Raw genomic sequence first — 27,899 nt, forward strand, 5'->3', positions numbered from 1 at the left:
CATACAGCCGGCTAGCCAGCGTGCCTCTAAAGCGTGTAATCTTCAAAAATGTACAAAGCCAAAATCCCTTTGCTTCTGCAAGAAACCTCTGAGATGATATGTGTGGAGAATACGACAATTGAGATCCAAGGCTTTCCCTCTTTCTGTTTTCCTCTCGTGTCTCTTCCTGCAAGCTTGTTTAGAACACGCACCTCTCCCTGCATGACAAGCAGGAACTCCGAAATGAAAAACCTTGAAGTTCAAAGGTCACCGTGGTGTCCCACCACCACTCTTATTATCTCCTGGATTTATGGAAGCGTTTTATTTTCCTATCCTTTATTATTCCGCCAGACTCCACCTGGCAGGAGTTAGTCATAAATAACCATGAAGTTAACCATGAAGCTCTCTGTATATCACTCGGGGTCTGTCGAGTTTGAAGAATAACAAACGTCTTTATTAAGTAGCCATACCTCTGCAGTATATCAAGTCTGACTGTAATTCCAAGCCCCCTCCCTCTGTTCTGTTCTCCCCCCTGTCTTTCCTTTCTCTCATATGTACATTTCCTACTGCGTTCCTGTTCATTAGTTTGGAGATATTATTCAGTGGGGCTCTGGACATGATTCACCGCCATGACACCTGCTCACGTCGTCTCGACAAAATGGTTCAGTTTAGTGCATATTTATATCTCGGCTTGATTCAAGCTCGGCACTTTCCCTAGCTCCTACAGAGACCCTCCATCTGCTTTCCCCAGATAAAATGGCAATCTCACATAGACACCCACCTGTACCCAGTTGAAATGGCAATCTCACATGGACCCCCACCTGTACCCAGTTGAAATGGCAATCTCACATGGACCCCCACCTGTACCCAGATGAAATGGCAATCTCACATGGACCCCCACCTGTACCCAGATGAAATGGTAATCTCACATGGACCCCCACCTGTACCCAGTTGAAATGGCAATCTCATATGGACCCCCACCTGTACCCAGTTGAAATGGCAATCTCACATGGCCCCCACCTGTACCCAGTTGAAATGGCAATCTCACATGGACCCCCACCTGTACCCAGATGAAATGGCAATCTCACATGGACCCCCACCTGTACCCAGATGAAATGGCAATCTACAATAAGTGGCCAAAAAGGAGAGTTAAAACGGCAACTGTTGCCTGATATGTTGCCCTTAGCTTTCAGAAACTGCTAGAAAGGTTATATATGACCTATACTTTGCTGTGAACTCTAGATAATCACTGGTATTACTACAGATTGGTTTATTTTTTGTAAGTGCAAAGGTCAAAAGAAGAAAGGGAGGAAAGACTATACATTCCTTTAAACTAACTGTCCAGTGAAAATCTAAGTTTTAAACGTTCATATTCTGTTAACGCATACCCAAATAATGTTGACTCGTCCTATACTTGTATTTGTGGCCAAAGCATAAATTGGAGGGGAAAAAAACACTTCAAAACCCCACGTCAAAGTTGTATCTCAAACAGACTGTTTCAGAAATGCTTGCTATTTCCTCATAGAACATGATGTCATCCTCCTAAGGAGAATGAGCTGGCCAATCAGCAGTCTACTTGCATGAATATTATCAATAACCGGTATACGCCCACACCATTCTGTTGTTGGGGTACACCTCCACACGATTCCAACACAGAAAAGCAGCTTTTTAACATACTTAATTAAAACATTTTGGAAGGAAAACTATTTCACTCATATTGTCATTAATTATAGGTCATATTTCATAGAAATCTGGAAACACTGGACAGTTACTTTAAGTAAGATATTAGGCAGTGTAATACAGTTTAATTATGTCTCTTCTCTCCCCTGGCCTTGTATATTGGCATTAGTGTAAATTAAGGTAGACCTAATGCTCATACCAAGGGCAATAGCCTTTATTTGTCCTTGTTTGTACTTTTATGCTCACCCTGAATGCTATAGCTAGCTAAGTGTTAGCCTTAATAGCTAATTGCTAATGCTAATAGCCAATCATTATGCGGTTGTGTCAAGATGGCGACTGCTGGGTTGGGTATTTGGTTACGTTCGGGGGGAAAAAAGGTACTCGGGACCTTCCATACTGCAGTCAGAGCTTTTGTATACCAGCCAATGTAAAAGGTATATCATACTGGATGATTTGGGGCTGGTTTCCCAGTATATTGGATAGACTAAGATAATCAATACAACCAAAGTCATCCACTGATTTTACGACAATTGTTGTTCGACACAATTTCGAGCTGGAAGACTGGGACCTGATTGTTTTCTGTCTCGTTATTTACGACCTACTCTCTCTCGCAGAACACCTGCCACTGTCGAGCATCGTTTGCCATTTAACGAGTGACGGGGAGCCGATCTTGAATTCCGCCAGTGGATTTACCATGCAGTTCTGTTCGGCACACCTGCCTGCACTAAATAACGGACAGAATCTTTTATTTCATCACACTGGGTCCTCTGGCATCACTATTTATCACCCGGCCTGATTTGAAGGGGGCATCTGCCAGTATCGGACATGGCCATGTTTACGAGACCCCAGTGTGACAGTGGAAGCCAATCCTTTTTTCCGCCCAGAGGTTATTTATCTACCACTGGTCCCAGTTTCGGAAACCCCGGCAGTATTAAACATGTCGGGAAAACTTTTTCTCTCCCCGGCGTGGACAGGTATTGAGATGTCTGACAGGTCTGGGGGATGCGGCGATGCGCCACACCTGCCCGGATTAAACATGGCGGCGTTTACAAGCCCCTAGAAGCGGATCTTATTTAGGGTAATCGCAACGCTATTAGCTGCAGGTCCATCTGCAGCACACTTGCTTCATCTCGGAGATGAGTGGGGAGATCTTGTTGTGTCGGGCCAGGGAATAAGAGCTCTTATTCCTAAACAATTTTTTTTAAAATACGATTTGAAATACATTTTCGGGATGTAAAAACGATTTCAGTATAAACTTAAACGACTAAAACCAGATATAAAGCATGTATAAAAGATAATGGAGCAATATATTTTTTTATAATATAATCTATGAGAACTAACAATCACCAAAGCCAGTCAGGGTAATTGAAAATTCCAAAAACAATGAATTTAACATTATTGATTTTGTTATTAAGTTTGAGCAAAACACAGCATTAGCCATGGCAAAATGCATAGAATTCCAGGAAATTATCTTTAAAACTGCCACATTTTCTCCACACTCCATGGCAAAATGTGTAGAATTGCAGAAAATGTACTCTAAAATTGGAAGGAAAACAATCTTGGCTCTATGGAGAAATTCAGACAATTGCAGGAAATGTGGCTTAAAAATGCAAAAATCCCATCAATTAATTATGATATATATATTTTTGTATGGTCTCTAAAATTCAGCCGCGCCCATTGCCACACCCCCTTCCACGCCCACCAACTAAGCTCTTTTTTTAAACCAGAAAAAAACATGTTTACAGTTCCAAGAAAAGGCTGAACTTTGATAAATTATTCTGGCTCCCAAAAAAGAAAAGGTTCTGAGCTTCTTTGATAGAAGGGGAAACCTAATTGAAATTCTCCTCCCTGCCTTTCTTTATCTCTCGCTCTCTCGCCTCTCCCTCTTTTTTTTCACCCACTTTACTGCCTCGCTGCTGACACTGTGAAATTTCCACCTACTGCTGCCGCTGCTACCAACTCTGCACCCACACCGCTCTTTGAGCGGTTCAGTGGGAGAGCAGAGCACACCATCTGCTATCCATGTAACCGCGTGGGGGGATTACAGCTTGTCCTAAAACGCCACTGTGCCTTTATCCCCGTGTACTTTACTCATCAAAAGGAAACCCCCCCCCCTGCACAACCATCCAGTTGTTTCTATTTAATATAGAAATAGATGGTATGGTCCAGGGCGATTTCTGTTTTATATTTATCTCTATGAATGTATGTTTGTAACCTTAATTTCTTGATTGTGGTTATTACATTCAATCCCCTCCAGAGGACTTGTGGGTCTTAGAATAAATAACTTTATCTTGTATTAGTTCTCCGATCACAAGAACGCAGCCAAGTACAAATCACATCAACATCAAAAGCTATTTTCTTTCCCTGTGGACACGCACAGGTGTCTTCTGGGAATAATTAAGTGCTTCACAATAAAAGTCTTAAATGTGTATTTCAAATGTTTTGCACAAATTTGTTTACATCCCTGTTAGTGAGCATTTCTCCTTTCCATACCTTCGTACCGTGCCTGTGGCATCCCGGGATATACGGTATTACCTGTAGTGCAGGTAATACCGTATTACCTACACTACAAGGGGCTAATTATTACAAACAAAAACATAAAAAAGCCCAAAAACTTAACTTTGCATAATGCTAACACAATGCTAACAAGCACTAAGGAATTCTCTTAGCGGATGCTAGGTAAATGCTAATGAGGGCACACAAACATTTACTACTAGGACAGACAACCCAGCTCATAAAGTTATGCAAGTCTCTCAAAATGCAGTTTGCTGCACGCACAAAACAAATATAAGGCAGCAGGGATCTTAATCCAGGAGGGGATTGTCTCTGCTGCTGTTACCAAGTAGCTTGATCTTGTAAACTTGAATTAGCAAAACCCAGCTGGAGAGAATCTATTTGGCACATCTTAGATAGTTAACTTGATCACCTCATTTAAGTTGCGCTGCAGGAGTAACCGACTTCAGTGGGCAAATGATCACCTTCGATGGCCACTGGCATGCTGGAGAAGTGTTCCCTTCACGCATAAATCCCGGTTTCAACTGGACCGGGCAGATGGCAGACAGCGTGTATGGCGTTGTGTGGGCAAGCGGTTTTGCTGATGTCAACGTTGTGAACATAGTGCCCCATGGTGGCGGTGGGGTTATGTTATGGGCAGGTATAAGCTACAGACAATGAACACAATTGCATTTCATCGATGGCAATTTTTATGCACAGAGAAACTGTGACAAGATCCTGAGGCCCATTGTCCTGCCATTCATCCGTCACCATTACCTCATATTTCAGCATGATAATGCACGGCCCGATGTCGCAAGGATCTCTACACAATTTCTGGAAACTGAAAATATCCCAGTTCTTCCATGGCTTGCATACTCACCAGACATGTCACCCATTGATGTTTGGGATGCTCTGGATCAACATGTACGACAGCGCGTTCCAGTTCCCGCTAAATATCCAGCAACTTCGTACAGCCATTGAGGAGGAGTGGGACAACATTCCACAGGCCACAATTCACTCCCTGATCAACTATATGCAAGATCAAGAAGACGTCGCGCTGCATGAGGCAAATGGTGGTCACACCAGAAACTGACTGGTTTTCTGATCCACGCCCCTACTTTTTTTTTAAAGGTATCTGTGACCAACCGATGCATATCTGTATTCCCAGTCATGTGAAATCCATAGATTAGGGCTTAATGAATTTATGTCAATTGACTGATTTCCTTATACAGTATGAACTGTAACTCAGTAAAATCGTTGAAATTGTTGCATGTTGCGTTTTTAGATTTTTGTTCAGTGTAGTTTCAGAATAATTTATAATACAAAAACCTAGGCTACAGTCGTCCCCTGCTGCAGAAGAAACGTCCCACGTTTTTATAATTTGCTTAGGCTGTATAACATAGAATTAACCGTTTGCTCAACAAACTGAATTGCAAACAGTACATGAAAAAAACGAACATGTCACAACACTCATGCAAAACTAGCATGAATCGAGAAAGGCACTGAACATAACACTGTCCTACTTTTGTAATAAAGTCAATGACTCAGTATAGTTTCTAAATAAAAGTATAATACCAAAACCCAGACTGCATGTTCATTCTCTTGTCTGTTTAGAATCTATGATCAAGAGTGTCTATTTAAAGGAAGTACTCCCCCTTCATATCTACAGTATTATGGCTGTAGAGAAGAATCATCATTTCTGTTTTAGACACAACACAATGCCACAGATTATTTATATTTTGTATTTATCTTTATTAATGTAAATGTTCATTCTCTATTATCTATGATCAGGAGAGACTATATAAAGGAAATCCTCCCCTCCCTATCTATCATTGTACCCCTCGCCATCTCCTTATCTACAGTATTATATTATGGCTGTAGAGGAGGTTCATTTGAGCCTGATCTAAGATGACATGTTCCACTAGAACGCACAGTAGAAAGAACAGCAACCTGGAAGATGTTACTGTGTTAATGATATGTGGCCATCTTGGTGAAGTGCAACAGAAATGTACTAATGCGCTCCGTGATATCAGTATCACCAAACCCATGATTTAGTCTATGGGCCTATTGATGTTCTAATGGAGATTCTTTAGTGTCATATCGTATTTCTGTGGTGAGACGTTGCTGTCCAATTACCTCACATGGTAATATCATTGATAAGCACGGAATAAGAATAATTGCAATGTTCAAGATGAGTCAAGTTCTGTAGTTCACACTGATAATCCCAGAGAAGCACACAATGAGCTATCTTTTAAATATCTACTTAAAATACACGTCCGATACCATTGTCTTTAATTCCCATAGATGGCTTTATCTGTTTCTCAAAATGGACGTTGATGAAGTAATAGTAATTCAAATGGCCTCGGGATACAGACACTTAACTCCCTCTCACTTAACGCACTCCAAAAATCTAAAGCGCTTTCTTTGAGAGAAACTTCCGTTGAGAGTCAACAACGCTGTTGTGTTCATCAAGGCCTCTGAAAGGCTATGTAAATCCTCACTCTATATCCCCCACGTTCAAGTCAAGTACTTCTGGCCCCCGAAAAGCTGAAAGGAGATTGCGTTTTGAGTTGTTTGCTGTTGCGGCTGAATGCTTGGTTAGACGCCATGAAGCCAGTCTCTGTAGCCTCTCGCTGTAGCCTAAATACCACTGTGTTGCTTGCCTTGTTCCACTAGCAGTGTTATTGATGTGTTTTCCTTTGAAATCCTGTATTGCCAGGAATCTTCAAAGGATCTTTAATGGGTTTTAATGTGACTCTGGAATTGGATGCCTCACGGTTGCGGTGGTGGCAGGTTTAGGTGTAACTAACCCAGTGGCGCTCAACGAAGTGTCTCTTCCCCCAGTGTTGAATTATTCAGCGTCGCTCTATTTTCACAGTTTGAAAATGCCAGCGGGGTGTTCTTAGTGGAAGACGAATAGAGATAGAGAATTGTGTGTGGGTGTGCCTCACTGCCTGCGTATGTGCCTATGAGGTGGCCTTCTTCAACCAAGTAGTAAACTACTAAGTCACTGTCTGGCGACACTAGGCTACATACTCATTGTAATACCATAAAGGCCAAGCAAATACAAGGAAAGTGCATGTTTGGATGATTGGACGATGCTGTGTCCAGAACCAGTCCGAATCTAGCCTACCTCCCTTCTGTTTCAACCATCTCTCATCTCTCCATCTGTCTTTCTTTCTTTCTTTCTTTCTTTCTTTCTTTCTTTCTTTCTTTCTTTCTTTCTTTCTTTCTTTCTTTCTTTCTTTCTTTCTTTCTTTCTTTCTTTCTTTCTTTCTTTCTTTCTTTCTTTCTTTCTTTCTTTCTTTCTTTCTTTCTTTCTTTCTTTCTTTCTTTCTTTCTTTCTTTCTTTCTTTCTTTCTTTCTTTCTTTCTTTCTTTCTTTCTTTCTTTCTTTCTTTCTTTCTTTCTTTCTTTCTTTCTTTCTTTCTTTCTTTACATTTTACATTTTAGTCATTTAGCAGACGCTCTTATCCAGAGCGACTTACAGTTAGTGAATACATATTTTTTTTTATTTTTTTTTATTTTTTTTTATACTGGTCCCCTTTTATACTGGTCCCCCGTGGGAATCGAACCCACAACCCTGGCGTTGCAAACGCCATGCTCTATCAACTGAGCTACATCCCTGCCGGCCATTCCCTCCCCTACCCTGGACGACGCTGGGCCAATTGTGCGCCGCCCATGAGTCTCCCGGTCGCGGCCGGCTGCGACAGAGCCTGGATTCGAACCAGGATCTAGTGGCACAGTTAGCACTGCGATGCAGTGCCTTAGACCACTGCGCCACTCAGGAGTTTATTTCTTTCTTTCTTTCTTTCTTTCTTTCTTTCTTTCTTTCTTTCTTTCTTTCTTTCTTTCTTTCTTTCTTTCTTTCTTTCTTTCTTTCTTTCTTTCTTTCTTTCTTTCTTTCTTTCTTTCTTTCTTTCTTTCTTTCTTTCTTTCTTTCTTTCTTTCTTTCTTTCTTTCTTTCTTTCTTTCTTTCTTTCTTTCTTTCTTTCTTTCTTTCTTTCTTTCTTTCTTTCTTTCTTTCTTTCTTTCTTTCTTTCTTTCTTTCTTTCTTTCTTTCTTTCTTTCTTTCTTTCTTTCTTTCTTTCTTTCTTTTGCCCCTGATAGCCCCTGGTTCACCCCAGACTTGACTGCCCTTGACCAGCACAAAAACATCCTGTGGCGTACTGCATTAGCATTGAACAGCCCCCGCGATATGCAACTTTTCAGGGAAGTCAGGAACCAATATACACAATCAGTTAGGAAAGCAAAGGCTAGGCTTTTTCAAACAGAAATGTGCATCCTGTAGCACGAACTCCAATAAGTTTTGGGACACTGAAAAGTCCATGGAGAATAAGAGCACCTCCTCCCAGCTGCCCACTGCAATGAGGCTAGGAAACACTGTCACCAACGATAAATGTACGATAATCGAGAATTTCAACAAGCATTTTGCTACGGCTGGCCATGCTTTCCACCTGGCTACCCCTGCCCCAGCCACCAGCTCTGCACCCTCCGCTGCAACTTGCCCATGCCCCCCCCCAGCTACTCCTTCACCCAAATTCAGACAGCTGATGTTCTGAAAGAGCTGCAAAATCTGGACCCCTACAAATCAGCTGGGCTAGACAATCTGGACCCTTTCTTTCTAAAATTAGCTGCCGAAATTGTCGCAACCCTTATTACTAGCCTGTTCAACCTCTCTTTCGTATCGTCTGAGATCCCCAGAGATTGGAAAGCTGCTGCGGTCATCCCCCTCTTCAAAGTGGGTGACACTCTAGATTCAAACTGTTACAGACCTATATCCATCCTGCCCTGCCTTTCGAAAGTATTTGAAAGCCAAGTTAACAAACAGATCACCGACCATTTCGAATCCCACCGTACCTTCTCCGCTATGCAATCTGGTTTCTTCCATGACTGGAACGAACTGCAAAAATCTCTGAAGCTGGAGACTCTTATCTCCCTCACTAACTTTAAGCATCAGTTGTCAGAGCAGCTTACCGATCACTGCACCTGTACACAGCCCATCTGTAATTAGCCCACCCAACTACCTCATCCCCATATTGTTATTTATTTTTCTCATTTGCACCCCAGTATCTCTATTTGCACATCTTCTGCACATCTATCACTCCAGTGTTAATACTAAATTGTAATTATTTTGCACTATGGCCTATTTATTGCCTTACCTCCATAACTTACTACATTTGCACACACTGTACATAGATTTTCTATTGTGTTTTTCTATTGTGTTTTTGACTGTACGTTTTGTTTATCCCATGTGTAACTCTGTGTTGTTTTTGTTGTTTTTATCGCACTGCTTTGCTTTATCTTGGCCAGGTCGCAGTTGTAAATGAGAACTTGTTCTCAACTGGCTTACCTGGTTAAATAAAGTTGAAATACTTTTTTTTTTTTTTACTGCCTGAATCCAACATGACCTTCCGCTGGCTCACTGCATTTGTGATGCGCATTGGGATGTTCTAGTGCACTCTTATGCTGTTTGGGTTGAGCTGTCTGCCCACTCCACCATCAGTCCTCCCTTCTGGCAGTGACTAGAGATAGAGACATGTCAGGAGGCCATTCACCAGCCAAGATGCCATCTGGAAAGTGCTGCTGTGCATTGCCCTTATATGTACCTATTTTGCTACCAGCCATGGCTGGCCAGTCCTTGTGACACCTGAAGAATGAGCTCTCATGCTGGGGTGACTCATACATTGGTCTGGGAAACTGTGCAGTAATCCCAACACCCCTATAAGGACATAATGCCATCTATGGCAAACAAGAGGCCCATTAGGATGGTCAAACTTATACAAAGATGCTGTATGTCATCATGAATGGTGGCTGGGGATTGGCTGGGAGATAGTGGTCTTTGTGCACCATGCTTGATCAGCTCCACCTCCTCTGCAACCCCTTTTACTTTCCATCAAATGGATCATTTTCAAATGTATATGTGTGTGGTGCTGTGTTACGTCCCTCATAATCAATGCTTCATAGTCTATAACCTACACTCTAAGTAACCTCTAGGTAACCTGCGGTCACCCTCACAGGTTCTGTCACTCCTCATCTCCTGCTGGTCCTGCCCCAGACCGTAATCACAGCCAACTACCCACAGTAAATATTGGCCAAATAATCATCCTACCCGACTTCCAAAGGAATATCAAGAAAAACGTTCCAGTTAGTCAATGGGTCTCGTTGGCATCCAAGCTGCATCTGCTGAGTACCTGCACTCAACTGTTGTAGAAATGGAAACTGATCACCACACAGCCCTGAATACCTTGCCAGTCATACAGGAAGGATACTGCGCTTGTTGCTGCAGCTTGCCCAGAATGACCAGTTAGCTGTGCAAGCTGGTCAGGCCCCAGAACTACAACCACTACTGGTTACTTTGTCTCCTCACCCTGTTAGGACACACTCATGCCCTGTCACCTCAAAGACTTTGAATCAACCTTGCACACTTAGTTTCAGTGGGGAAAAGACTGAACATTTTAGAGCTGTACATATACGCTACTAGAGTGGCTGACTGTTGTATTGCAGGTTGCTTTCCTGTATCTTGGTTACACTACTATGTGCTTGTGTTGTGAAAAACTTGAACAAACATTGAACATCTAGTTGGCTTCAGCTTTTCAAACACAACAGAGGCATGACAGTGTCACTCATAGTTCTAGTTATACCAACAGCTGTATGAAACCCTTTAAAAAACCGAATAACACAATACAAAATAAACCAGGGCAATTTATATGCAGGTGAAGGTGTCTGAGTGTAATTATTCCTGCCATATTGGATTCAGAATTAAATGTATTTACACCAAAAATGCCTCATCTACAAAATTCATATTTACACACCATTTGACCTCTATCAAATGGTATTATGGCAGCCATATTGGATTTTGGACGCCATATTGGATTTTAGGCAAAATCCAGGGTGGCCCCAAAGATAATCTGTGGTAGCGCCATGACTAAATTGCAAGAGTAGGGGCTAAAGATGCAACATCCTTCACGGAGCCTTGGACCCGAAAGAATTACATTTCGATGTCTGAGCCCACTTGTTTTCCTTAGAGCTGATTACAATAGCACAACATCAAAAGATGTTTAACTGTATGGGTTTTTGTCAGGCAGGACCATACAGCACTGACTTGACTTGGAAAGCTACCAAAAAGTAAAGCTTAAATTCATCATAAATAATTAGTAGTTGTATCTCTGTGTTTACAGGTCTATATTTCCAAGATGCATTAAGATATCCTAATGCTGTTTGTTTGTGTATGTAGGGCAGACATAGGACTACTTGTATTCCACATTTTAGCAGTATTAGAGTTTGCAATATTGGGTTACGTTAGTTTATGTGGCCCACCCCCCTCCCGCCAGGCATTGTTCTGCACTTTTTGAGTTTAGGGGGTGTGGCCCAATATCTATAAATGTAACCACTTTTGCAGTAAAATATTTGTACACAACCATCCATTTCATAAATGCGAGACATTAGAGATGTGAAAAAACATGGTTGTGTTTTGTTCTACCTCGGGTAGGGGTATACATTTTTTTTGGAGGCCTTGCCTCTAGCCTAAAAACAGTCACATGGCCATAGAAGGGACACATATCTTCCAAGCTAACGCTAACAGGATGCCTCTGAATCACGACTTTACCCCAGCCCTCTCCCCTAACCCCATTTTTACCCCCGATATCTTATACTTTTCAAACATTTCAAACAGACATCATTTGAGCCACGCGCCAAAGTGCTCGAGAAAGCAAAATGGTGACTTCTAGAGAGAGAATGAAGCAGCACTACTTCAGCAAAAGTGTCAGTCAACAGACCTAAATCCTGAGCCGTATGACCAGCCTCCTACACCTCAGTAATAAGGCTATAGCCTCGGCCAGTATTAGTATTGACTGGCCGCGCGTAAAGTGGGCAGGTAGGTAATTACCAGGTTATTGGCTGATGCAGCCATCCTCTAATGCTGTCTGGGCATGCACACGGCCGCCCAGTTTAATCACCGTGGAAACAGGGGGAGTTGGGTGATTAAAGGGGGGGGGTCTATCAGTAGTCAGGACTCGGCCTCGCACCAATGGGCTCCAGGGGCCTGCAACACCATAATGACCTCATAGGAGAGAGGAATGGAACAAGGCCTCTCCCCCTGGCAGCAAGAGAGATGGGAAGATAAGCAGGAGATGGAGAAAGAGGGGTGACAGAGTGAGATTAGAAAAGAATGAGAGAAAGAGTGAGGGAAGATTGGTGGTAAGTGGACAAAGGGGAAAGAGAGGAGTGTGAATGATTTGGGGGAAAGGCGAAGAAAACGAAGAAGAAAGAGAGGGAAGTGAGATGGGTTAGAAGGAAAATACACCTAATTCTCCCTCTCCTCTGTATCACTGCAGTGCACCCCTCCCTCTCTCCCTCCCTCCCTGCATTGGGACTTTGGCTGAAGTACCTTTGGTTATGGTCCAGATATGGCCGGGGCGGTGGCGTGTGTGTGTGCCTGCGCGAATGACAGGTGAATGGGAGGATATATCATCGTAATGCCTCTGTGTAATGTGGTGTCACGCCGCGTGAGGAACAGGCACCATTGTAAAAGGGTGCCTACGCTAGCATTATTCAGAGGCTTGCACGGCACAGCAGCAGCGCCGGCCCGGGCACAAATTGAGATAGGAGTCCCCGGTCGCTCTCCTTCCTCCTCTTTGCCATTTCGATTTTTCTCATTTCACCTCGTGCTGTTTCATTTCCCTTTCCGTTCTCTCATTCTCTTGTCTCTTTTGTCATGGGGTTATATTTAACCTTCTCTTTCATCCTTTTTTTGAAGCTGTCCTCTATTTACTCTCTCTCTCTCTCTCTCTCTCTCTCTCTCTCTCTCTCTCTCTCTATCCTCTTTCTCTTCATCTTCCTCTTCGTATAGCTTCTTCCTCTTACTGTGCATATTTTAACGTCAACATTGCTTGTTCTACTTCCCTTAATCTCAGTTTGTCTTTCATCTTTTCAACCAAAGGCGGCCAACCTATAGTCTTCAGGTTGTTTATTAGAGAACTGTTTGATTTTAAAACTAGCACTTGAGAATCTATTGAGTCAGTGTTACCTCATTATCTGTGTTTGAGAAACACTACTATCTCACTCAATGTTGTGAACATAAGAAAACATGGCCTCACTTTTATCTATTAGAGTACACTGTAAAAACAGACGTTACACGCGGCTGAGTGGCGTTTCAAAATATTGTGATATGGATATCTCTTGCGATATGGATATTGGACGTGTGAATTCAAATAATTGTGCTGCCTTAATGCATGTGACTTGATTTACTTTGGCTGTATAGTAAATTAACATGTTCTCAATGATTCAAGGAATATTTTGTGCATACTGCCATCAAGTGGCATTGTTATGAATTTCATCCTAACTAATACTGTGCTGTATATGTGTCGGTTTTTAAATGTATGTAAATAGTAAAGTATTTTGTCTGTAATGTATTTTTCGTTATGTGTCAGAACCCCAGTAAGACTAGCTGTCGCCATTGGCGTTGGCTAATGGGGATCCTAATTAAATCCAAATCAGTGATGGCTGGTCTACAATCCAAATGTGGAAGACACATTTCAGTTGAATGCATTCAGTTGTACAACTGACTAGGTATCCCCTTTTCCCTTCTCCTTTCCCAAAGAACATGTGTATGTTATAACACTCTATCCATCTTGTGAGACGCTGTCATGTTTCTGAAATACCAGTCTTGTGGCAAATTGTCATCATTATTGCTATCCCATCAGAATAGCGCAGTCAGCATTTTGGGCTGATAGATACTACCAGTGTTGGGTCCATCCATCAACAGTGATGCAGAGTTGCTCCGCTGTGGGTGGGTGGGTGCGGGCGTGTGACTTCACCGCCTGCTGGGTGGTTGCTTGTGCGTGAATGTGAGTGTGAACTAGATGGTCTGTGCATCTGTGTGTATGCAAGAGAAAGATACATACACACTCAAATACAACAGCATGGTGTCTAGCAAAAACTCTTAGAGATCGAGAGAGCAGACACAAAGAAAATCTCTCTCTCTGTGTCTCTCTCGCTCTCTTTCTCTGTCTCTCTCTCTCTCTCTCTCTGTCTCTCTCTTTTTCTCTGTTTCTCTCTTTGTCTCTTTCTTTCTCTGTCTGTGTCTCTCTGTGTCTCTCTCTCTCTGTGTCTCTCTCTCTCTCTCTCTGTGTGTCTCTCTCTTGCTCTGTGTCTCTCTCTCGCTCTGTGTCTCTCTCTCTCTCTCTGTCTCTCTCTCTTTTTCTCTGTTTCTCTGTCTTTCTTTCTGTCTCTTTCTCTGTGTCTCTCTCTCTTTATGTGTGTCTCTCTCTCTGTCTCTCTCTCTCTCTCTGTGTCTCGCTCTCTCTCTCTCTCTCTCTCTGTCTCGCTCTCTCTCTCTCTCGCTCTCTGTCTCTGTGTCTCTCTCTGTGTCTCTCTCTTTTTCTCTTTGTCTCTCTCGCTCTCTCTCTCTCTGTGTCTCTCTGTGTGTCTCTCTCTCTGTGTGTCTCTCTCTCTGTGTGTCTCTCTCTCTCTGTCTCTCTCTCTCTGTGTCTCTCTGTCTCTCACTTTGTCTCTTTCTCTGTGTGTCTCTCTCTCTGTGTCTCTCTCTCTCTCTGTGTCTCTCTCTGTCTCTGTCTTTCTCTCTCTCCATCTATTTCTCTCTCTGTCTCTTTCTCTCTCCCTCTACCCACCAATTCCAGGCCCATCATATCTCATTCTACCAGGTGTGCTGGTGTAGTGAAGGCCCCCAGAGGGGGGATCCTGCCATGTCGTACTCTCTGATTCGCTCGCAATGTTGACAGAGCAGAGCGCAAATTTGTAATGAGATCAGAACTCCCACATGTAACCCACCTCCAGACTCCAGTTCTCCCCAATCCAGCTCAGCCATTCATCAAAGAATGCTCATTTTTTTCCCTGTCTTGCATTAGTTCCTCCTCTTATCTTCTCTGGTCATACCAGGGGGCATGGCAGGGAGTTGAGGTGTGATACTCTATTCTACTTTAACTTCAGAGGCTTTTGTTTTGTGCATCTGTATGCTAAACTACTTTTTTAGAAGTTAACAGTTCTTGTGTTTCTCAACATGAGATCATGTTGTCTTTTCCACACCCAATTCACTCAAATTATATAATAATTCGCTAATGCGGTCAAGTCCCCTGGAATTTTCCTGAGAATCGTGAAAACCCCAAAGCCCTAGAATTCCAAACTCAAAGTATTGAACCACGACTACTACACACATACTAGACAGAGGTGGGCGTGACTGGACACGGAGTGAGAGACGATAAGAACAGTAGTTGTCAACCCCTGTGTACCACCTCAAAGACCTGAAGGGATGGAAAAAGCCACCTGCCAAAACGCCTCAGAGTGGAGGGAAAACAAAACAAGGGGCTCCTCTTCTCCCCCTCTGTTACCTGGCACAAAATGGCTGCCTTGTTGCGTCACTGTCTCTCTGAAAAGACAGCCAGGGGTGGAAACTAAGTAGCAGTTGGCATTACTGTGCCCAGTGTCTCTGTTTAAAGGTTGTGTTATGACCCGGCAAATTGAGATAAGAGTGTAGGGATCACTCTGAATCATTATCGGACCCTGTCGCCAGCTCTCTAACCCAAATTGTATTACCATGGTCTGCCTGTTTTGGAAAGGCAGTGACCCTCTGCTGTTTACAGTCAGATTGAATCTTAACGTTGTTATGACATAAGTACAAACCAGACAGTGGAGTTTAATGGGAAGAATACTGAACAGTTTGTTTGTCTGGCGTGTAAAGGAGAACAGGGTTGTGTAGGCGGGGGCTATGGATGGTGGGGTCAGTGTTGGTCAACAACAATCCACACACACACACACTGTCCCCCGGAGTTGGAATGTATTTACTGTTGTGTCTGTGAATGTCTGGCTCCCGCTGCAGTGCGGGAGAATACCACAGCAAGGTCAGGCCTCTTGCCATTGCATGGCAGGTATTTCTGATTACACAGATGCAGAGGAATGTTCCGCCCCTGTTTTCTCTCCCTCCCCATCTTTTTCTCCCCTGGAGATGATTGTTTCAAGATGTGCATCACTCATGGTCTCTGGTCTGGACCCTGTAGCCCCTGAGGTCTGGAATTTTAGCGATGATCTGGTTAAGTGCCAAAGATAATGTCCCCAATATATCAAAACCGAGGTCAATGTCAACATTCCCTGCAGTGATTTGTGATGACACGAAGTACCCCTGATTCTTCAGACTGCCTTTTTTTCCCAATTGAGTGTATTTATACGTTTCACAGGTGTGCTCTTCATAATTCACTTCGGTATTTGACAAAACTTCAAGTGGTCTGTAGAATGTGGATGGAGATCTTATGTGGTCACTGTTGATCCTTGAAGGCTTCCATAGTTCATCTCATGTTGAGAAGACTATAGGGAAACCAGATTTTATCATGCTAACTTAGTCAGTCATAACTCATTTGTTTTTGTGTAAATCACTGTATTGATATTGTTTTCAGTCGCTAAGTGTGTTTTCCTCTGTTGTGTTTTGCAGGAAGTTCTACTACATCACCCTGCTGAGGGACCCCGTGTCACGCTACCTGAGCGAGTGGCGCCACGTGCAGCGCGGTGCCACCTGGAAGACGTCCCTCCACATGTGCGATGGGCGCACGCCCACGCCCGAGGAGCTGCCGCCGTGCTACGAGGGTACGGACTGGTCCGGCTGCACCCTGCAGCAGTTCATGGACTGCCCCTACAACCTGGCCAACAACCGGCAGGTGCGCATGCTTGCCGACCTCAGCCTGGTGGGCTGCTACAACCTGTCCACGGTGCCCGATAAGCGGCGCTCGCAACTTCTCCTCGAGTCGGCCAAGAAGAACCTGCGCGACATGGCCTTCTTCGGTCTGACTGAGTATCAGCGCAAGACGCAGTTCCTGTTCGAGCGCACCTTCCGTCTGCGCTTCATCCGGCCCTTTGTGCAGTACAACAGCACGCGGGCGGCCGGCGTGGACCTGGACAACGACACGGTGGCGCGCATCGAGGAGCTCAACGACCTGGACATGCAGCTGTATGACTATGCTCGCGACCTCTTCCAGCAGCGCTACCAGTACACTCGGCAGCTGGAGAGACGTGCACACCGCTTGGCGCTTCGGGGTCGCGGTCTCGACCCCCGGGATTTTCTCAGAGATGAGGGTGGTATGGGGGGCGAAGGGACAGCCAGGCTGCCCACAGAGGACTACATGAACCACATCATCAACAGGTGGTAGCCTCTACCCCATCCCACCCCAACCACCCACCTAGACACCCACTTTCCTGACCTCCCCATTGTCTGGTATGGTGAGGTTGCATCAGAGTGAATGTTTAGGGAAGTTGAAATTTGACACTTGTGGTTTGGGAGGGAGACAGTTGCAGAGGATTGGGTGCTGCAGTGGCTTACCTATGGACTTTGCATGAGGCAAGCTGTGGGTTGCGGACCAGATTTCCCTTCCAGCTCGTGGATGACATAGACGTTTTGGTCTTCTTAGACTATGTGGAGAGGTCAGATCTTTGTGATTGCAAGCCTCATGATAAACCTGAGTCACCCTCTGGAGTTCTGGAAGCAGCAACTGTCTCTACACTCCTCAGATTTTCCTTTACAAAGTAAACAAACTTGTTTTACTTGCTGTTCTATGTCCATAAGAATAACCTATGTGCTTAATTAGTTGTTTAAGGAGTTTCAAAGCAGTGAGACGAGAAATGACCTGTACTTTGGTCCAAAAGTATTTCAATACTGTTTAAGTAAAGGACATTTCTGACAAGCTATCTTTTTATTTATTCAATTTCTTTCTGATAATTTGAAATAGATATTTTTCCAATGTGAGAGACTATTTGGCCCACCTTGATATACAGTATGACACTTGTAAGTGATATAAAGTCATGATTGTCATAACATACCCATCAATTTGCTGAAAGTTTACTAACGTCCTATCAAAGTTTAGAGCTATATCTTAATATAAATGACGGATAAACAGATTTTTTTTTACACTTGTATGTTTTTACCATTTTGTCTGAATGTCTATGAAGAGGCCAGTCTCTTTGGTTCCAATGTATTTTAATTCACCCGTTGGATTGTGATCTGTACACTAAAGGAGATGTACAGTACCTGAATGAGAAGGTACATAATTGACATGAAGGTTTGTCATATGATTGTCCAGGAACATTTCTGATCACATTATCTACATAAAACAATGGATGCTCAACAGGAGACGGACCGAGGGTCTCATACTGAAGGGAGACGCTAAAAACAGGAAACACTGTCGTTCTTATTACTTGTACAAAATAATATTTGTGTGTGTGTGTGTGTGTGTGTGTGTGTGTGTGTGTGTGTGTGTGTGTGTGTGTGTGTGTGTGTGTGTGTGTGTGTGTGTGTGTGTGTGTGTGTGCGAGCGCACACTTTTGTTTCTGTGCGTTCATGCTCAATACATTTCCCCTCTCTGTTTGGGATCAAGTGTGTCATTTAAAACCAGAATACAACAATGAACAGGTGTAATGGATGGATTATTAGTCAAGGTTGCCATTCTCCCCAATATTGTTTTATTTTTAATAATGCATATTTAAATGTCTAAAAGTGCAACAGGTAAAATATTAAAGGGTTGAAGAATGGACAGCCTCTTGTCAACCACAAGCTCTTTTTGTTAATAATCATTTTTTTTCTAATAGGATGATCCCCTGGAGAACAGTGTGGTTAATTAAAATTCTAACAGAATGGGTCTGTACATGATATAACCATCATCATTAAATTCTGGTGTATATGGAACCTCCATATTTGTCCTATTTATAATTATGTTCACAAAGTCCCCAATACAACAGCAAAAACTGTGATCCCACAGGCATGGCCAGTACTAAAAACAGACCCAAATCTCAATGTTTGGGGAGTGTTAAAATGTTACGGCATTATTATTAAGGAAATGTGGACCAGTGTGTGCAGATCCTGCAAATGACTCATAGTCTTGTCATCAATAGCAGTTGTATTTGGTGCATGTGACAAATACAATTTGATTTGATTTGACCCTCTCCAGAGCAGTGGTCAAACGATGGGTTCCAGAAGACTTCTCTGATGAAAAGCATTTTCCTTATTTGAGAAAGATAGTTTTGGGGAGGATGTGTTACAAATCATTAGGGGTATGTGTGTGTGTGTGTGTGTGGACATGTTTAACTAGAAGTCCCCACAAGAATAGTAAACAAACAACATTTTGACCAACTGGGGACATTTTGTTAGTCCCCACAAGGAAAAGGGCTATTTCTAGGGGGTTTAGGGTTAAGGTTAGAATTAGGGGTTAAAGGTTAGGGTTAAGATTAGGGTAAAGGTTTAGGGTTAGGGAAAATAGGATTTTGAATGGAAATCAATTGTGTGTCCCCACAAGGTTAGTTAAACAACACTGTGTGTGTGTGAGAGAGATAAAGAGGAAGAGGAAGAGTGCGAGCGAGCAAGATAATTGAGTGATGTAGGACATTTTTAAACAAAGTCTCCGGTCTGGTTTTACCCATATTGTATTATCGCTGTGAGTATTTCTGTTCTTCATGCAGATTGGATCTTCTATTCAACAATAAAAAAAGAGATTCCTTTGTATTTCACTCTCTGCTCCTATTCCTCTTTCTTGTCATGCATTGTTTGTTGTTCCTGTTTGCCATGCATTGGTTGTTTTCTCGATTGCTTTCTTGTTTTTCAGTTTTTCTCATTTGTACTTAGAATGGACCGGGCAGCTTCCTGAAAACTGCGCTGAGATCAACCTCTCTTGGAGCGAGGCACAGCATGTTGCCAAGGATGAAAGACATGGGAGCACATTGTGGTCATGTCCCATAGGGGATGAAGAGGGTAGATTAGGTAAGTATTGGTTGTTTCAGTTCACACATAAATGACCTCATCAATGACTGGCAATGATAAGGATGAGGCTGCTAATTCATATCGTGGTAGCATCTCTATGAAATGTTTTCAAAAGCTACATAGCCTATTTCATTTGATAGACATATAAGTAATTCCCTTTATGAATGATGTCCACCCAAATTGTGGCCAGATGGAATTTTTTTAATAATTCAAACATCTTCCAAGCAAGAGGCATAGCAGACAATCACTCTGGCCTTTCACCATTTTGTCAGGCAGGCTCATTGACAAGGTAAGTTGACGCTTAAGCTTAAATTAATAATCAGTAGATGAAGGAGTTGTTTTCGGTTGAGAACAGGGCTTTACAGTGTCATCTGCAAGAAGCCAGGAAACGTTTTGAGAATGTGTACAGTTGTGTTGGAAACAGAGAGGGTATTTGGATAATGACATTCTCTCCCTGTCCCTGCAGAGCCAGGCAAACAAATGGCAACAGCTGGCCAGGTTTAACCTGGGGTGAAATCTGCTCGAGTTGAGCTCCACATGAAGCACAGCTGAGGGCATACCAAGGTCACATTCAATCACCCATTATATATAATTATTCTCTACAGAAAGACATTGCATTAACAATGTATAAAAGCACTGCCACAAAACACACAACAGCACCACATTAGCCATTCTCTTGGTATACTGGTAGCGTGTTCTCTGTTGTGTTTATGTTTTGTTTGTTTTCTGTAGCTCAATTGGTAGAGCATGGCGCTTGTAATGCCAGGGTAGTGGGTTCGATCCCCGGGACCACCCATACGTAAAAATGTATGCACACATGACTGTAAGTCGCTTTGGATAAAAGCGTCTGCTAAATGGCATATTATATTATATTATTAACTTATCAGAACATACAGTACAGCAAACCACTTGATTGGAAATTGGGTAATTTATAGGTGAAGTTAGTCATAAACATTTAGTATTTTCTAGTGTAAACATGATTTTGGTAAACAATGTAAACCTACATTTGTTGTTGTCATATGTAGTGCTTGTGAATGCTTTGCGGAGAGAACATCAAGTTAAAGATGGAATCCTCAGTACGGGGAAACAGCGCCACTGGCCGCCCCACCACCATTATTGTTTTTGTTGCAGAGCTGAGGAGCGTCGCACTGCTCTCGCAGCAAAACAAAAAATAAGAAATACATACACTATTGTGCTCTTCTATTGTGCGTGCAATGATGTCCGTGGGGAAATAACAGTGTTTATTGTTTGCAGTAACATCTGAGTTGTAATATTGCAAACTGACATGGCTGTTTCACCATTAAAGATTCCAGCGTTAAGGGCTCCATTGTTTTGTTTTCTTCAAATTGACTGTTGAAACATTACTTGAAATTGTTTCCCTCATACTCACTTACCTCACAATTTCAGTTCCATCTTTACATTTTTCTTTCAAATGTGTGTGTCCCTCTCTCTCACTAAGTGTTCAAAATTGTACAACGATCAGTTTCCGAGTTATCATCCAGGATCCTGTTTCTGTTACCAAACCACCTAGCCTACAGTGGAATGTATTTCCACTAGATATATCATTTATTACTTTCAGGGCTTCAAGCATAACATAGGAGACATGTTTACAACCGAAACATACTTATTTTAGAGCCATATAGTAGCATGAACATGTGTCCACAAACACAACAAGGTGCCCTTGTCACTATAGCTGACCTAAACCCCAGACATCATTCATTAACTGAATAACACGTTTTTCTACTGATATAGATGTTGCTGTTATGTTGTTTAATGTTTGAATCAAAATGAATAAGTCAGGTCAACTGGTGGCTGTGTCTGGAGAGAACTCCAAAGAAAGATAACATCAAAAACATTGCATTGAAAGATCAGTCGATTTGGCAGAGAAAGAGAGAGGCTGAGGAAATAGCAGGAAGATAAGCTGTGTAGTATTGTGCATTTTTCGGTTTGCTCCAGAAATGCCATTTCCTTGTGCTTCTCATCACTTTTAAATTGTGTTAGTTGCACAAGACCATACATTCCAGCTGCTTAACCCAATTACAGTGGCACCAAATGGGGACAGAATTTAATTAGCAGAGGTATTAGTGTATGTGAGGTAAAACATGCTTACTTTGTATAAAGCTCTATATGCCACAAGATCAAAAGACTGCCTAAAAACTAAGGCTTTTGTTATGGTCTCAATGATTCAGACTATTTGTCTCTTTGGTCTTCCATAATGAGTGATCCATGGAATGATCTCATTCAAACCGTTACATTAATTGAATCAAACACAACAGCATTCCAACTCTGAGTGGTATTTATATCATTGAGTAAAGTATTTATTGACATAACAAAATCGTTTTTGTGAGGTGACAGGGTGACGGCACCAAAACTTTTTCGCTGAGCCTTGAGTGGATGTTGAATGAATATTGAACTGTAATGGCCTCCAACAACTGTCTGACAAAGATTAGGCTCCGTCTCCATCTGCTGGCTATACGCTGCCAATCAACTACAATTCTTGCTCCTGTTTGCTGCACATTTCCCTGTTTATTGTTTTAGTAACATTTTAACTTAGAGCCAACAAGTATAATGTATAATTACTTGTAATAAGCATGTATAAGCAGTATAAACATTTATAACAGTATTAAGCTTAATATTATATTGTATATCTATGCTGTAATTTTTCAAGTCTTACAACATATACAATTGCATTATATAACCACATATGTACAATGTTACAAAAGTGTCCGTCAGCTGTTCATGCTTCTTAATTTGAAAATATCCCAGGTCTAGCCAATGAGCATGGCAAGCTCATCACCATCATCTTCCTCCTGCATGCTTTCCCTCAAGGCATTCTCAAGTCTGATCCAGAACACCTCCTGGTCACGCTCGTCTGTGGGCCACAACAAGTATGTTTTCCGACGCACCATCTTTCGTAACCGAGTGTAAAGGGAGAGACAGTAGTCTGGGATCTCTTCGAGAAACACCATCAGAAGAACATCGCTCCCATCACACAGAAGTCTCAGACTGGCCAACTGGAACTCCAGGGCGCACCACTCACTACGGAGAAAGTCACGGGTCACCACGCAGAGTGTGCGTCTGGCATTGTAAATGGCTGTTTCAATGTTCTCTAGGATAGCCGTGCCCGGACGGAAGTCGCGGTGGTGCAAGCACAGTCGGAATGGAGCTGATCCCAACGTAGTCCCTTCTAGACGGGCTACCAGCTCCCTCATCACCCACGGCTCATCTCTGGAGCTGTAGGAGATGAAGGCATCGTACTGGTAGCGACCTTTCCCCGCTGCCTTACGCCCTCGAAGGCGAGTCCTTAGGAGGAGGAGCATGTAACGGATGGAAAATTTCTGATTGTGCCAAATTAGGCACACGGTCACAGTCACCAAGTCCAGAAGGAAGGTGGTCAAGAAAAGGCTGAGGGAGAACTGGTCATAAGAGCATGCTTTGTCATCGAATTCCCGCATGTAGTGAGCTGTCCCCACATTGTCACAGTGGAGGTCATAGATATGGGCTACGTGCACATTAGGATCATTTAAAGCCCAGCTTTTGAACCAGGCATTTGGGCAGGTACAGGACAGTGGGTTGTCGCTGATATCAAGGAATCGCAACATAGGGAGGTTATCGAACAAAGATTTCTCCAAAACGTGTAAATGGTTGGACTGAACTAGCAAGACCTTCAAGGAATTCCCGGGGGGCAGTAAGTTGTCAGGTAGAGTATCCAGGTCTGTTTTGTAAAAGGTCAGCTTTTCCAGTGATTTAAGTGGATAGAGGACAGCACTCAGATTGGTGTTACTCAAAGTGATGCCGCCCAAAAAAAGCTTTCTTAAGTTGACAAGGGGGACAAAGGTATTTTGATGGAAATTGCTCAAAATTGTGCTTCCTATGGATAAACTTCTTAAGTGCGCTTGCCCTTTAAAGAAGCCCGGTCCAAAATGTCCAACTCCGTCTCCACCAGGGCCTTGGTAGCGTAACTCTACGTACTCTAGTGCGGTCATGTTAATGAATGGAGCGTCGTCCTTATCAAAATGAAGGCAGTTGTTATACAACACCAGCTGTTTCAGTTTCACAAGACCTTGTAGGATGGCAGGAGTCAATCTTTTGATATGGTTCCCAGATAGGTCCAGGTAATCAAGATTTTCCAGGTCTCGGAAGGATCCTTCCTCAATGTATTTGATAATATTGAGGCTGAGGTCCAGCTTCACAAGTCTGCTGAGTTTGCTGAAAGGTTGATTGGTGATGTATCTAATGACATTGTATCGCATGTAAAGCTCTTCAAGGTTCTGTAGGTCACTGAAAGTATTTGGAATAAATTCAATGATTTCATTTCCGATAATGGACAAGCATCTAAGGTTCCTTAGAGGGAGGAACCAGCGAGGGTTGAGTTCTCGAATCTTGCTTCTATCCAGACTTAGGAACGTCAAATTTCTGAGGCCAGTAAACGTATCCATTTGAATGTTCAGCTTGTTATCATTAAGTTGTAAAGTTTCAAGACCCCCAAGGCTTCGGAAGGTGGTGTGAGAGATGTCCTTTAACCCACAGTCAACGAGATAAAGTCTTTTCGTTTTTCTCCCATCCTGCACCAGCTGGGTTTCTCCCAAATCCCCCAGATTCGCTTTTTCCAAGACTACCATATTTGGTGTGGAGCATTCTAACAGGACAGAGACATTTGGAGGTAATTTGGATCTTCCAAGATTGATCTCTAAGCTTGAAAGGCTGTCCATCACTTCCAGGAGGCCGCAAATAGTGAAATTAGATCTTTCAAGAGAAAAAGAGAATGCCACCATTGAAAGAGATTGCTTCGTCTCCATTGGAATTCCAGCAAAGAATTCTGTTTCTATCCCCATAAGGAGCAGGCGCTTCAATCTGTGGTTGTGAGCAAAAATGCCTGACTTTGGATGTAATCCAGAGTTGTTCGAAAGGTTAATGTAGGTAAGAGCAGGAAAGCCACTGACATTCAAATGGTCAATGTTGTTGCCCAAAAGACTAAGCCAGGACAAAGAGGTGTTGTTGTACACACCACTCTGTAGACTTTGTAGTTTATTCCTAGAAATGTCAGCCGATTCAATATTAGGAAGGAAATTAAAAATTTCAGGGAAAATTTTGTGAATTATGTTTTTTGACAAATCGAGGACCCTTAACTGTGTCAGGTCGCGGAATACAACAACCTTGATGACTGAGATGTTGTTTCTGGAGATGTTTAGAATGGACAGCATGTGTAGTCCTTTGAATTCACCTCCTCTTAGAGATGAGAGTTTGTTCTGGTCCAGGGTTAATACACTCAAATTATAGAACTTGAGGAATGTCTCAGGCAGAATGGTTTGGATTTTGTTCTTGGACAGATTAATCTTGGTGGCATTTTCGGGGATGTTCTGTATGACATCCGACACATTCACAATGTTTTGACTACTACACCAGATAGTGGTGGGGTCATTATAGTTTGCCTGACAACCCTTAAATCCATAGCCACAGCTGAACCTGATGTTGATGAGAAGCATGAATAAAAGACAGGATCTTGACATCTTCTCTTCATAGCCAACTTCACCTGAAGTAAAACAGGGTTTTAAAACAGGAAATACAGAAAAGTAACACAAGCTAGAACACACCACACAATAACCACGTTTCCATCAACAGTTTTTATGCCAGTAAAAAAAAATCACCACAACTGTGATGGAAACAGGTAGTTTCGGTAAAATATTATAAATGCTGACAGATAATTTGTTCGTTCGACATGGTGGGATCTTTTTATGTCGGTAAAATTAATTATGCGATAAATGGTGGTGGAAACGCCTTTATTCGCAAATATTGATATAATAACCATCATATCAAAAGTAAAATGGGAGAACAAAGTAAAATTGGAGTCACGCGATGATATTGTGTGTGGTTCTCCCACTACGACTCGGGAAAACCTACAGTTTATTAGGCTACAGATTAAATAAATTATGATCTTCACAGGGTGGTGAAAGTGCACAGTGATCTTGATGCTCCTTTCCAATAAATATCAAGGGTCTTATTCTGGTGACATGATGATCGATGCTTGACTGCCGTTTGACAAATAAAAAGATAGTCTCATGTAGAATCCCCACTGTATCTGCGAGCTGTTGGCTAGAGCGCACGTGCCAAGACTACAGTGGGCACATTTGCTATTTAGCGCAACAGTTTTTGTGACTAAACTATCGATGGAAACACATTGAACATACATTTTGTGTGCACTACGTAATGGCGCACTGACTTTTATCCACAACAAGTCCATTTGGTGGAAACACACCACTGGTGGGAAAATTGGCATATTTTCTTTATGTGGATTTTAGAATATTCGCATAAAAATCTGCCGCCAATTGGATAAAAATCTGTCGCCAATTGGATGGAAACCTAACTAATGGTACACATATTTGAATACCATCTCAAAAATGGTGTATCAAGTTCATTACTTTGACATACCACTATACACATTTGCATCGGAAAATAAGATCAAATTGGAGATTGAACAAGACCGAGATCATTCTAATTCTATGGTGATAACATTGTCATAAGTGGTAACTTCATTGTAGCATCCAGACAGATGATCAAAAGGCTATTTGTTTGTATAACCCTGTGTGCAATTATATCAGAACATGCTCTCATCAAATATATTTTCCTGAATGAACATCTTGCACCTATTTTATTAATAAAAGAAAATACCAACATACCAGTTAATCTTCAGATGTGTACTCTGCTGTGTACTCTGCTGTGTTTAATCTAATATGCACTTCTACAAGAACGGTCCCTTGGGCTCTACATGCAGATCTTAATATACTGTGCTGTGTGTGTGTGTGTGCGTGTGTGTGTGTGCGTGTGTGTGTGTGTTTGCGTGTATGCGTGAGTGTGCGTGCGTGTGTGTGTTTGCGTGTGTGTGTGTGTGTACAATATATGTGGGTTGGATCTAAGATGGTGTATAGATGGTGGTCTCGTACAGTTCTCTCTTTTTTTATACATTGGGTAGGCTCTATTTCTTTGAAATGGTATCAGTCTTCATCAGGACATATACATATTACATATCACTGGAGAAAATAGTCCAATGTCCTCAAAAAATGTCCATGAATATTGTCTGTTGTAAACTGGGTGGTTTGAGCCCTGAACGCTGATTGGCTGACAGCCTTGGTATTTTCAGACCTTATACCACGAGTACAACAAAACATTTATTTTAGCTGCTCTAATTACGTTGGGAACCAGTTTATAATAGCAATAAGGCACCTCTGGGGTTTGTGACCAATATACCACGGCTAAGGGCTGTGTCCATTCACTCCGCGTTGCATTGTGCTTAATAACAGCCCTTAGCCGTGGTATATTGGCCATATACCACACCCCCTCGGGCCTTATTGCTTAATAATAAACCTTGCTGAAATGTACCCCCTGCATACAATGCTGCCTCCAATCACCCCATAGTGCATAATAATACATTGAGACATTGGCGGCAGGTAGCCTAGCGGTTAAGCGCGTTGGGCCAGTAACCGAAAAGTCACTGGTTCAAACCCCCTAGCAGACTAGGTGAAAAATATGTCGATGTTCCTTTGAGCCAGGCACTTAACCATAATTGCACCTGGAATTTGCTCTGGATAAGAGCGTCTGCGAAATGACTTTGTTTAAGCTGTAGCTACTACCTGGAAATAGTCTACCCCCGGGGTAGTTATATGATACGGATGTCATTACTGAAATTACCTAGACAATGATTAGTCAATCATGGTAAATACACAAACACACTGTAATTTAACATACTTCTCATAATATAATGTAGAGGTGATATCCACCACTTGAAATAATACCTTATTGCATTATCTATGTTTCTCTTACAAAGGGCATGCCCCAATACATATACTATGCCTCACCACACCTGAGAAATAAATAACTTACCTGATTAATCAATAACATGATTTGATCCATTTTACAGTTCAACACACACACACACTCACACACACAGAGAGACAGAGACCGACATAATTCAAGTATCATTAGCGTTGCCAGACTTTAAT

General features: G+C 42.4%; 2 protein-coding genes across 2 annotated transcripts in view; one reads left to right on the forward strand and one right to left on the reverse strand.

Annotated features, from left to right (window-relative positions):
• The window catches only part of LOC311102848 (heparan-sulfate 6-O-sulfotransferase 1-B-like), a gene marked incomplete at both ends in the record, with an annotated part of 89,708 nt that extends 72,403 nt beyond the window's left edge, over positions 1 to 17,305 (forward strand). Inside the window, one exon of the mRNA XM_084144290.1 lies at positions 16,594 to 17,305. Coding sequence (XP_084000416.1) covers positions 16,594 to 17,305 — 712 coding nt within the window. The remainder of the gene's footprint in view (positions 1 to 16,593) is intronic.
• A 5,331-nt stretch (positions 17,306 to 22,636) lies between these two features.
• Positions 22,637 to 24,155, reverse strand: LOC311099955 (toll-like receptor 13; the record flags this gene model as incomplete). Its single annotated transcript, XM_084140675.1, has 2 exons — positions 22,637 to 23,715; positions 23,875 to 24,155. The coding sequence occupies 2 exons, from the start codon at positions 24,153 to 24,155 to the stop codon at positions 22,671 to 22,673; spliced, it is 1,326 nt and encodes a 441-aa protein (XP_083996801.1). The 3' UTR covers positions 22,637 to 22,670.
• Positions 24,156 to 27,899: the final 3,744 nt, after the last annotated feature.

This window comes from Coregonus lavaretus, assembly GCF_964263955.1.
Source record: "Coregonus lavaretus genome assembly, chromosome: 2".
In the NCBI taxonomy this organism is placed as follows: Eukaryota; Metazoa; Chordata; class Actinopteri; order Salmoniformes; family Salmonidae; genus Coregonus; species Coregonus lavaretus.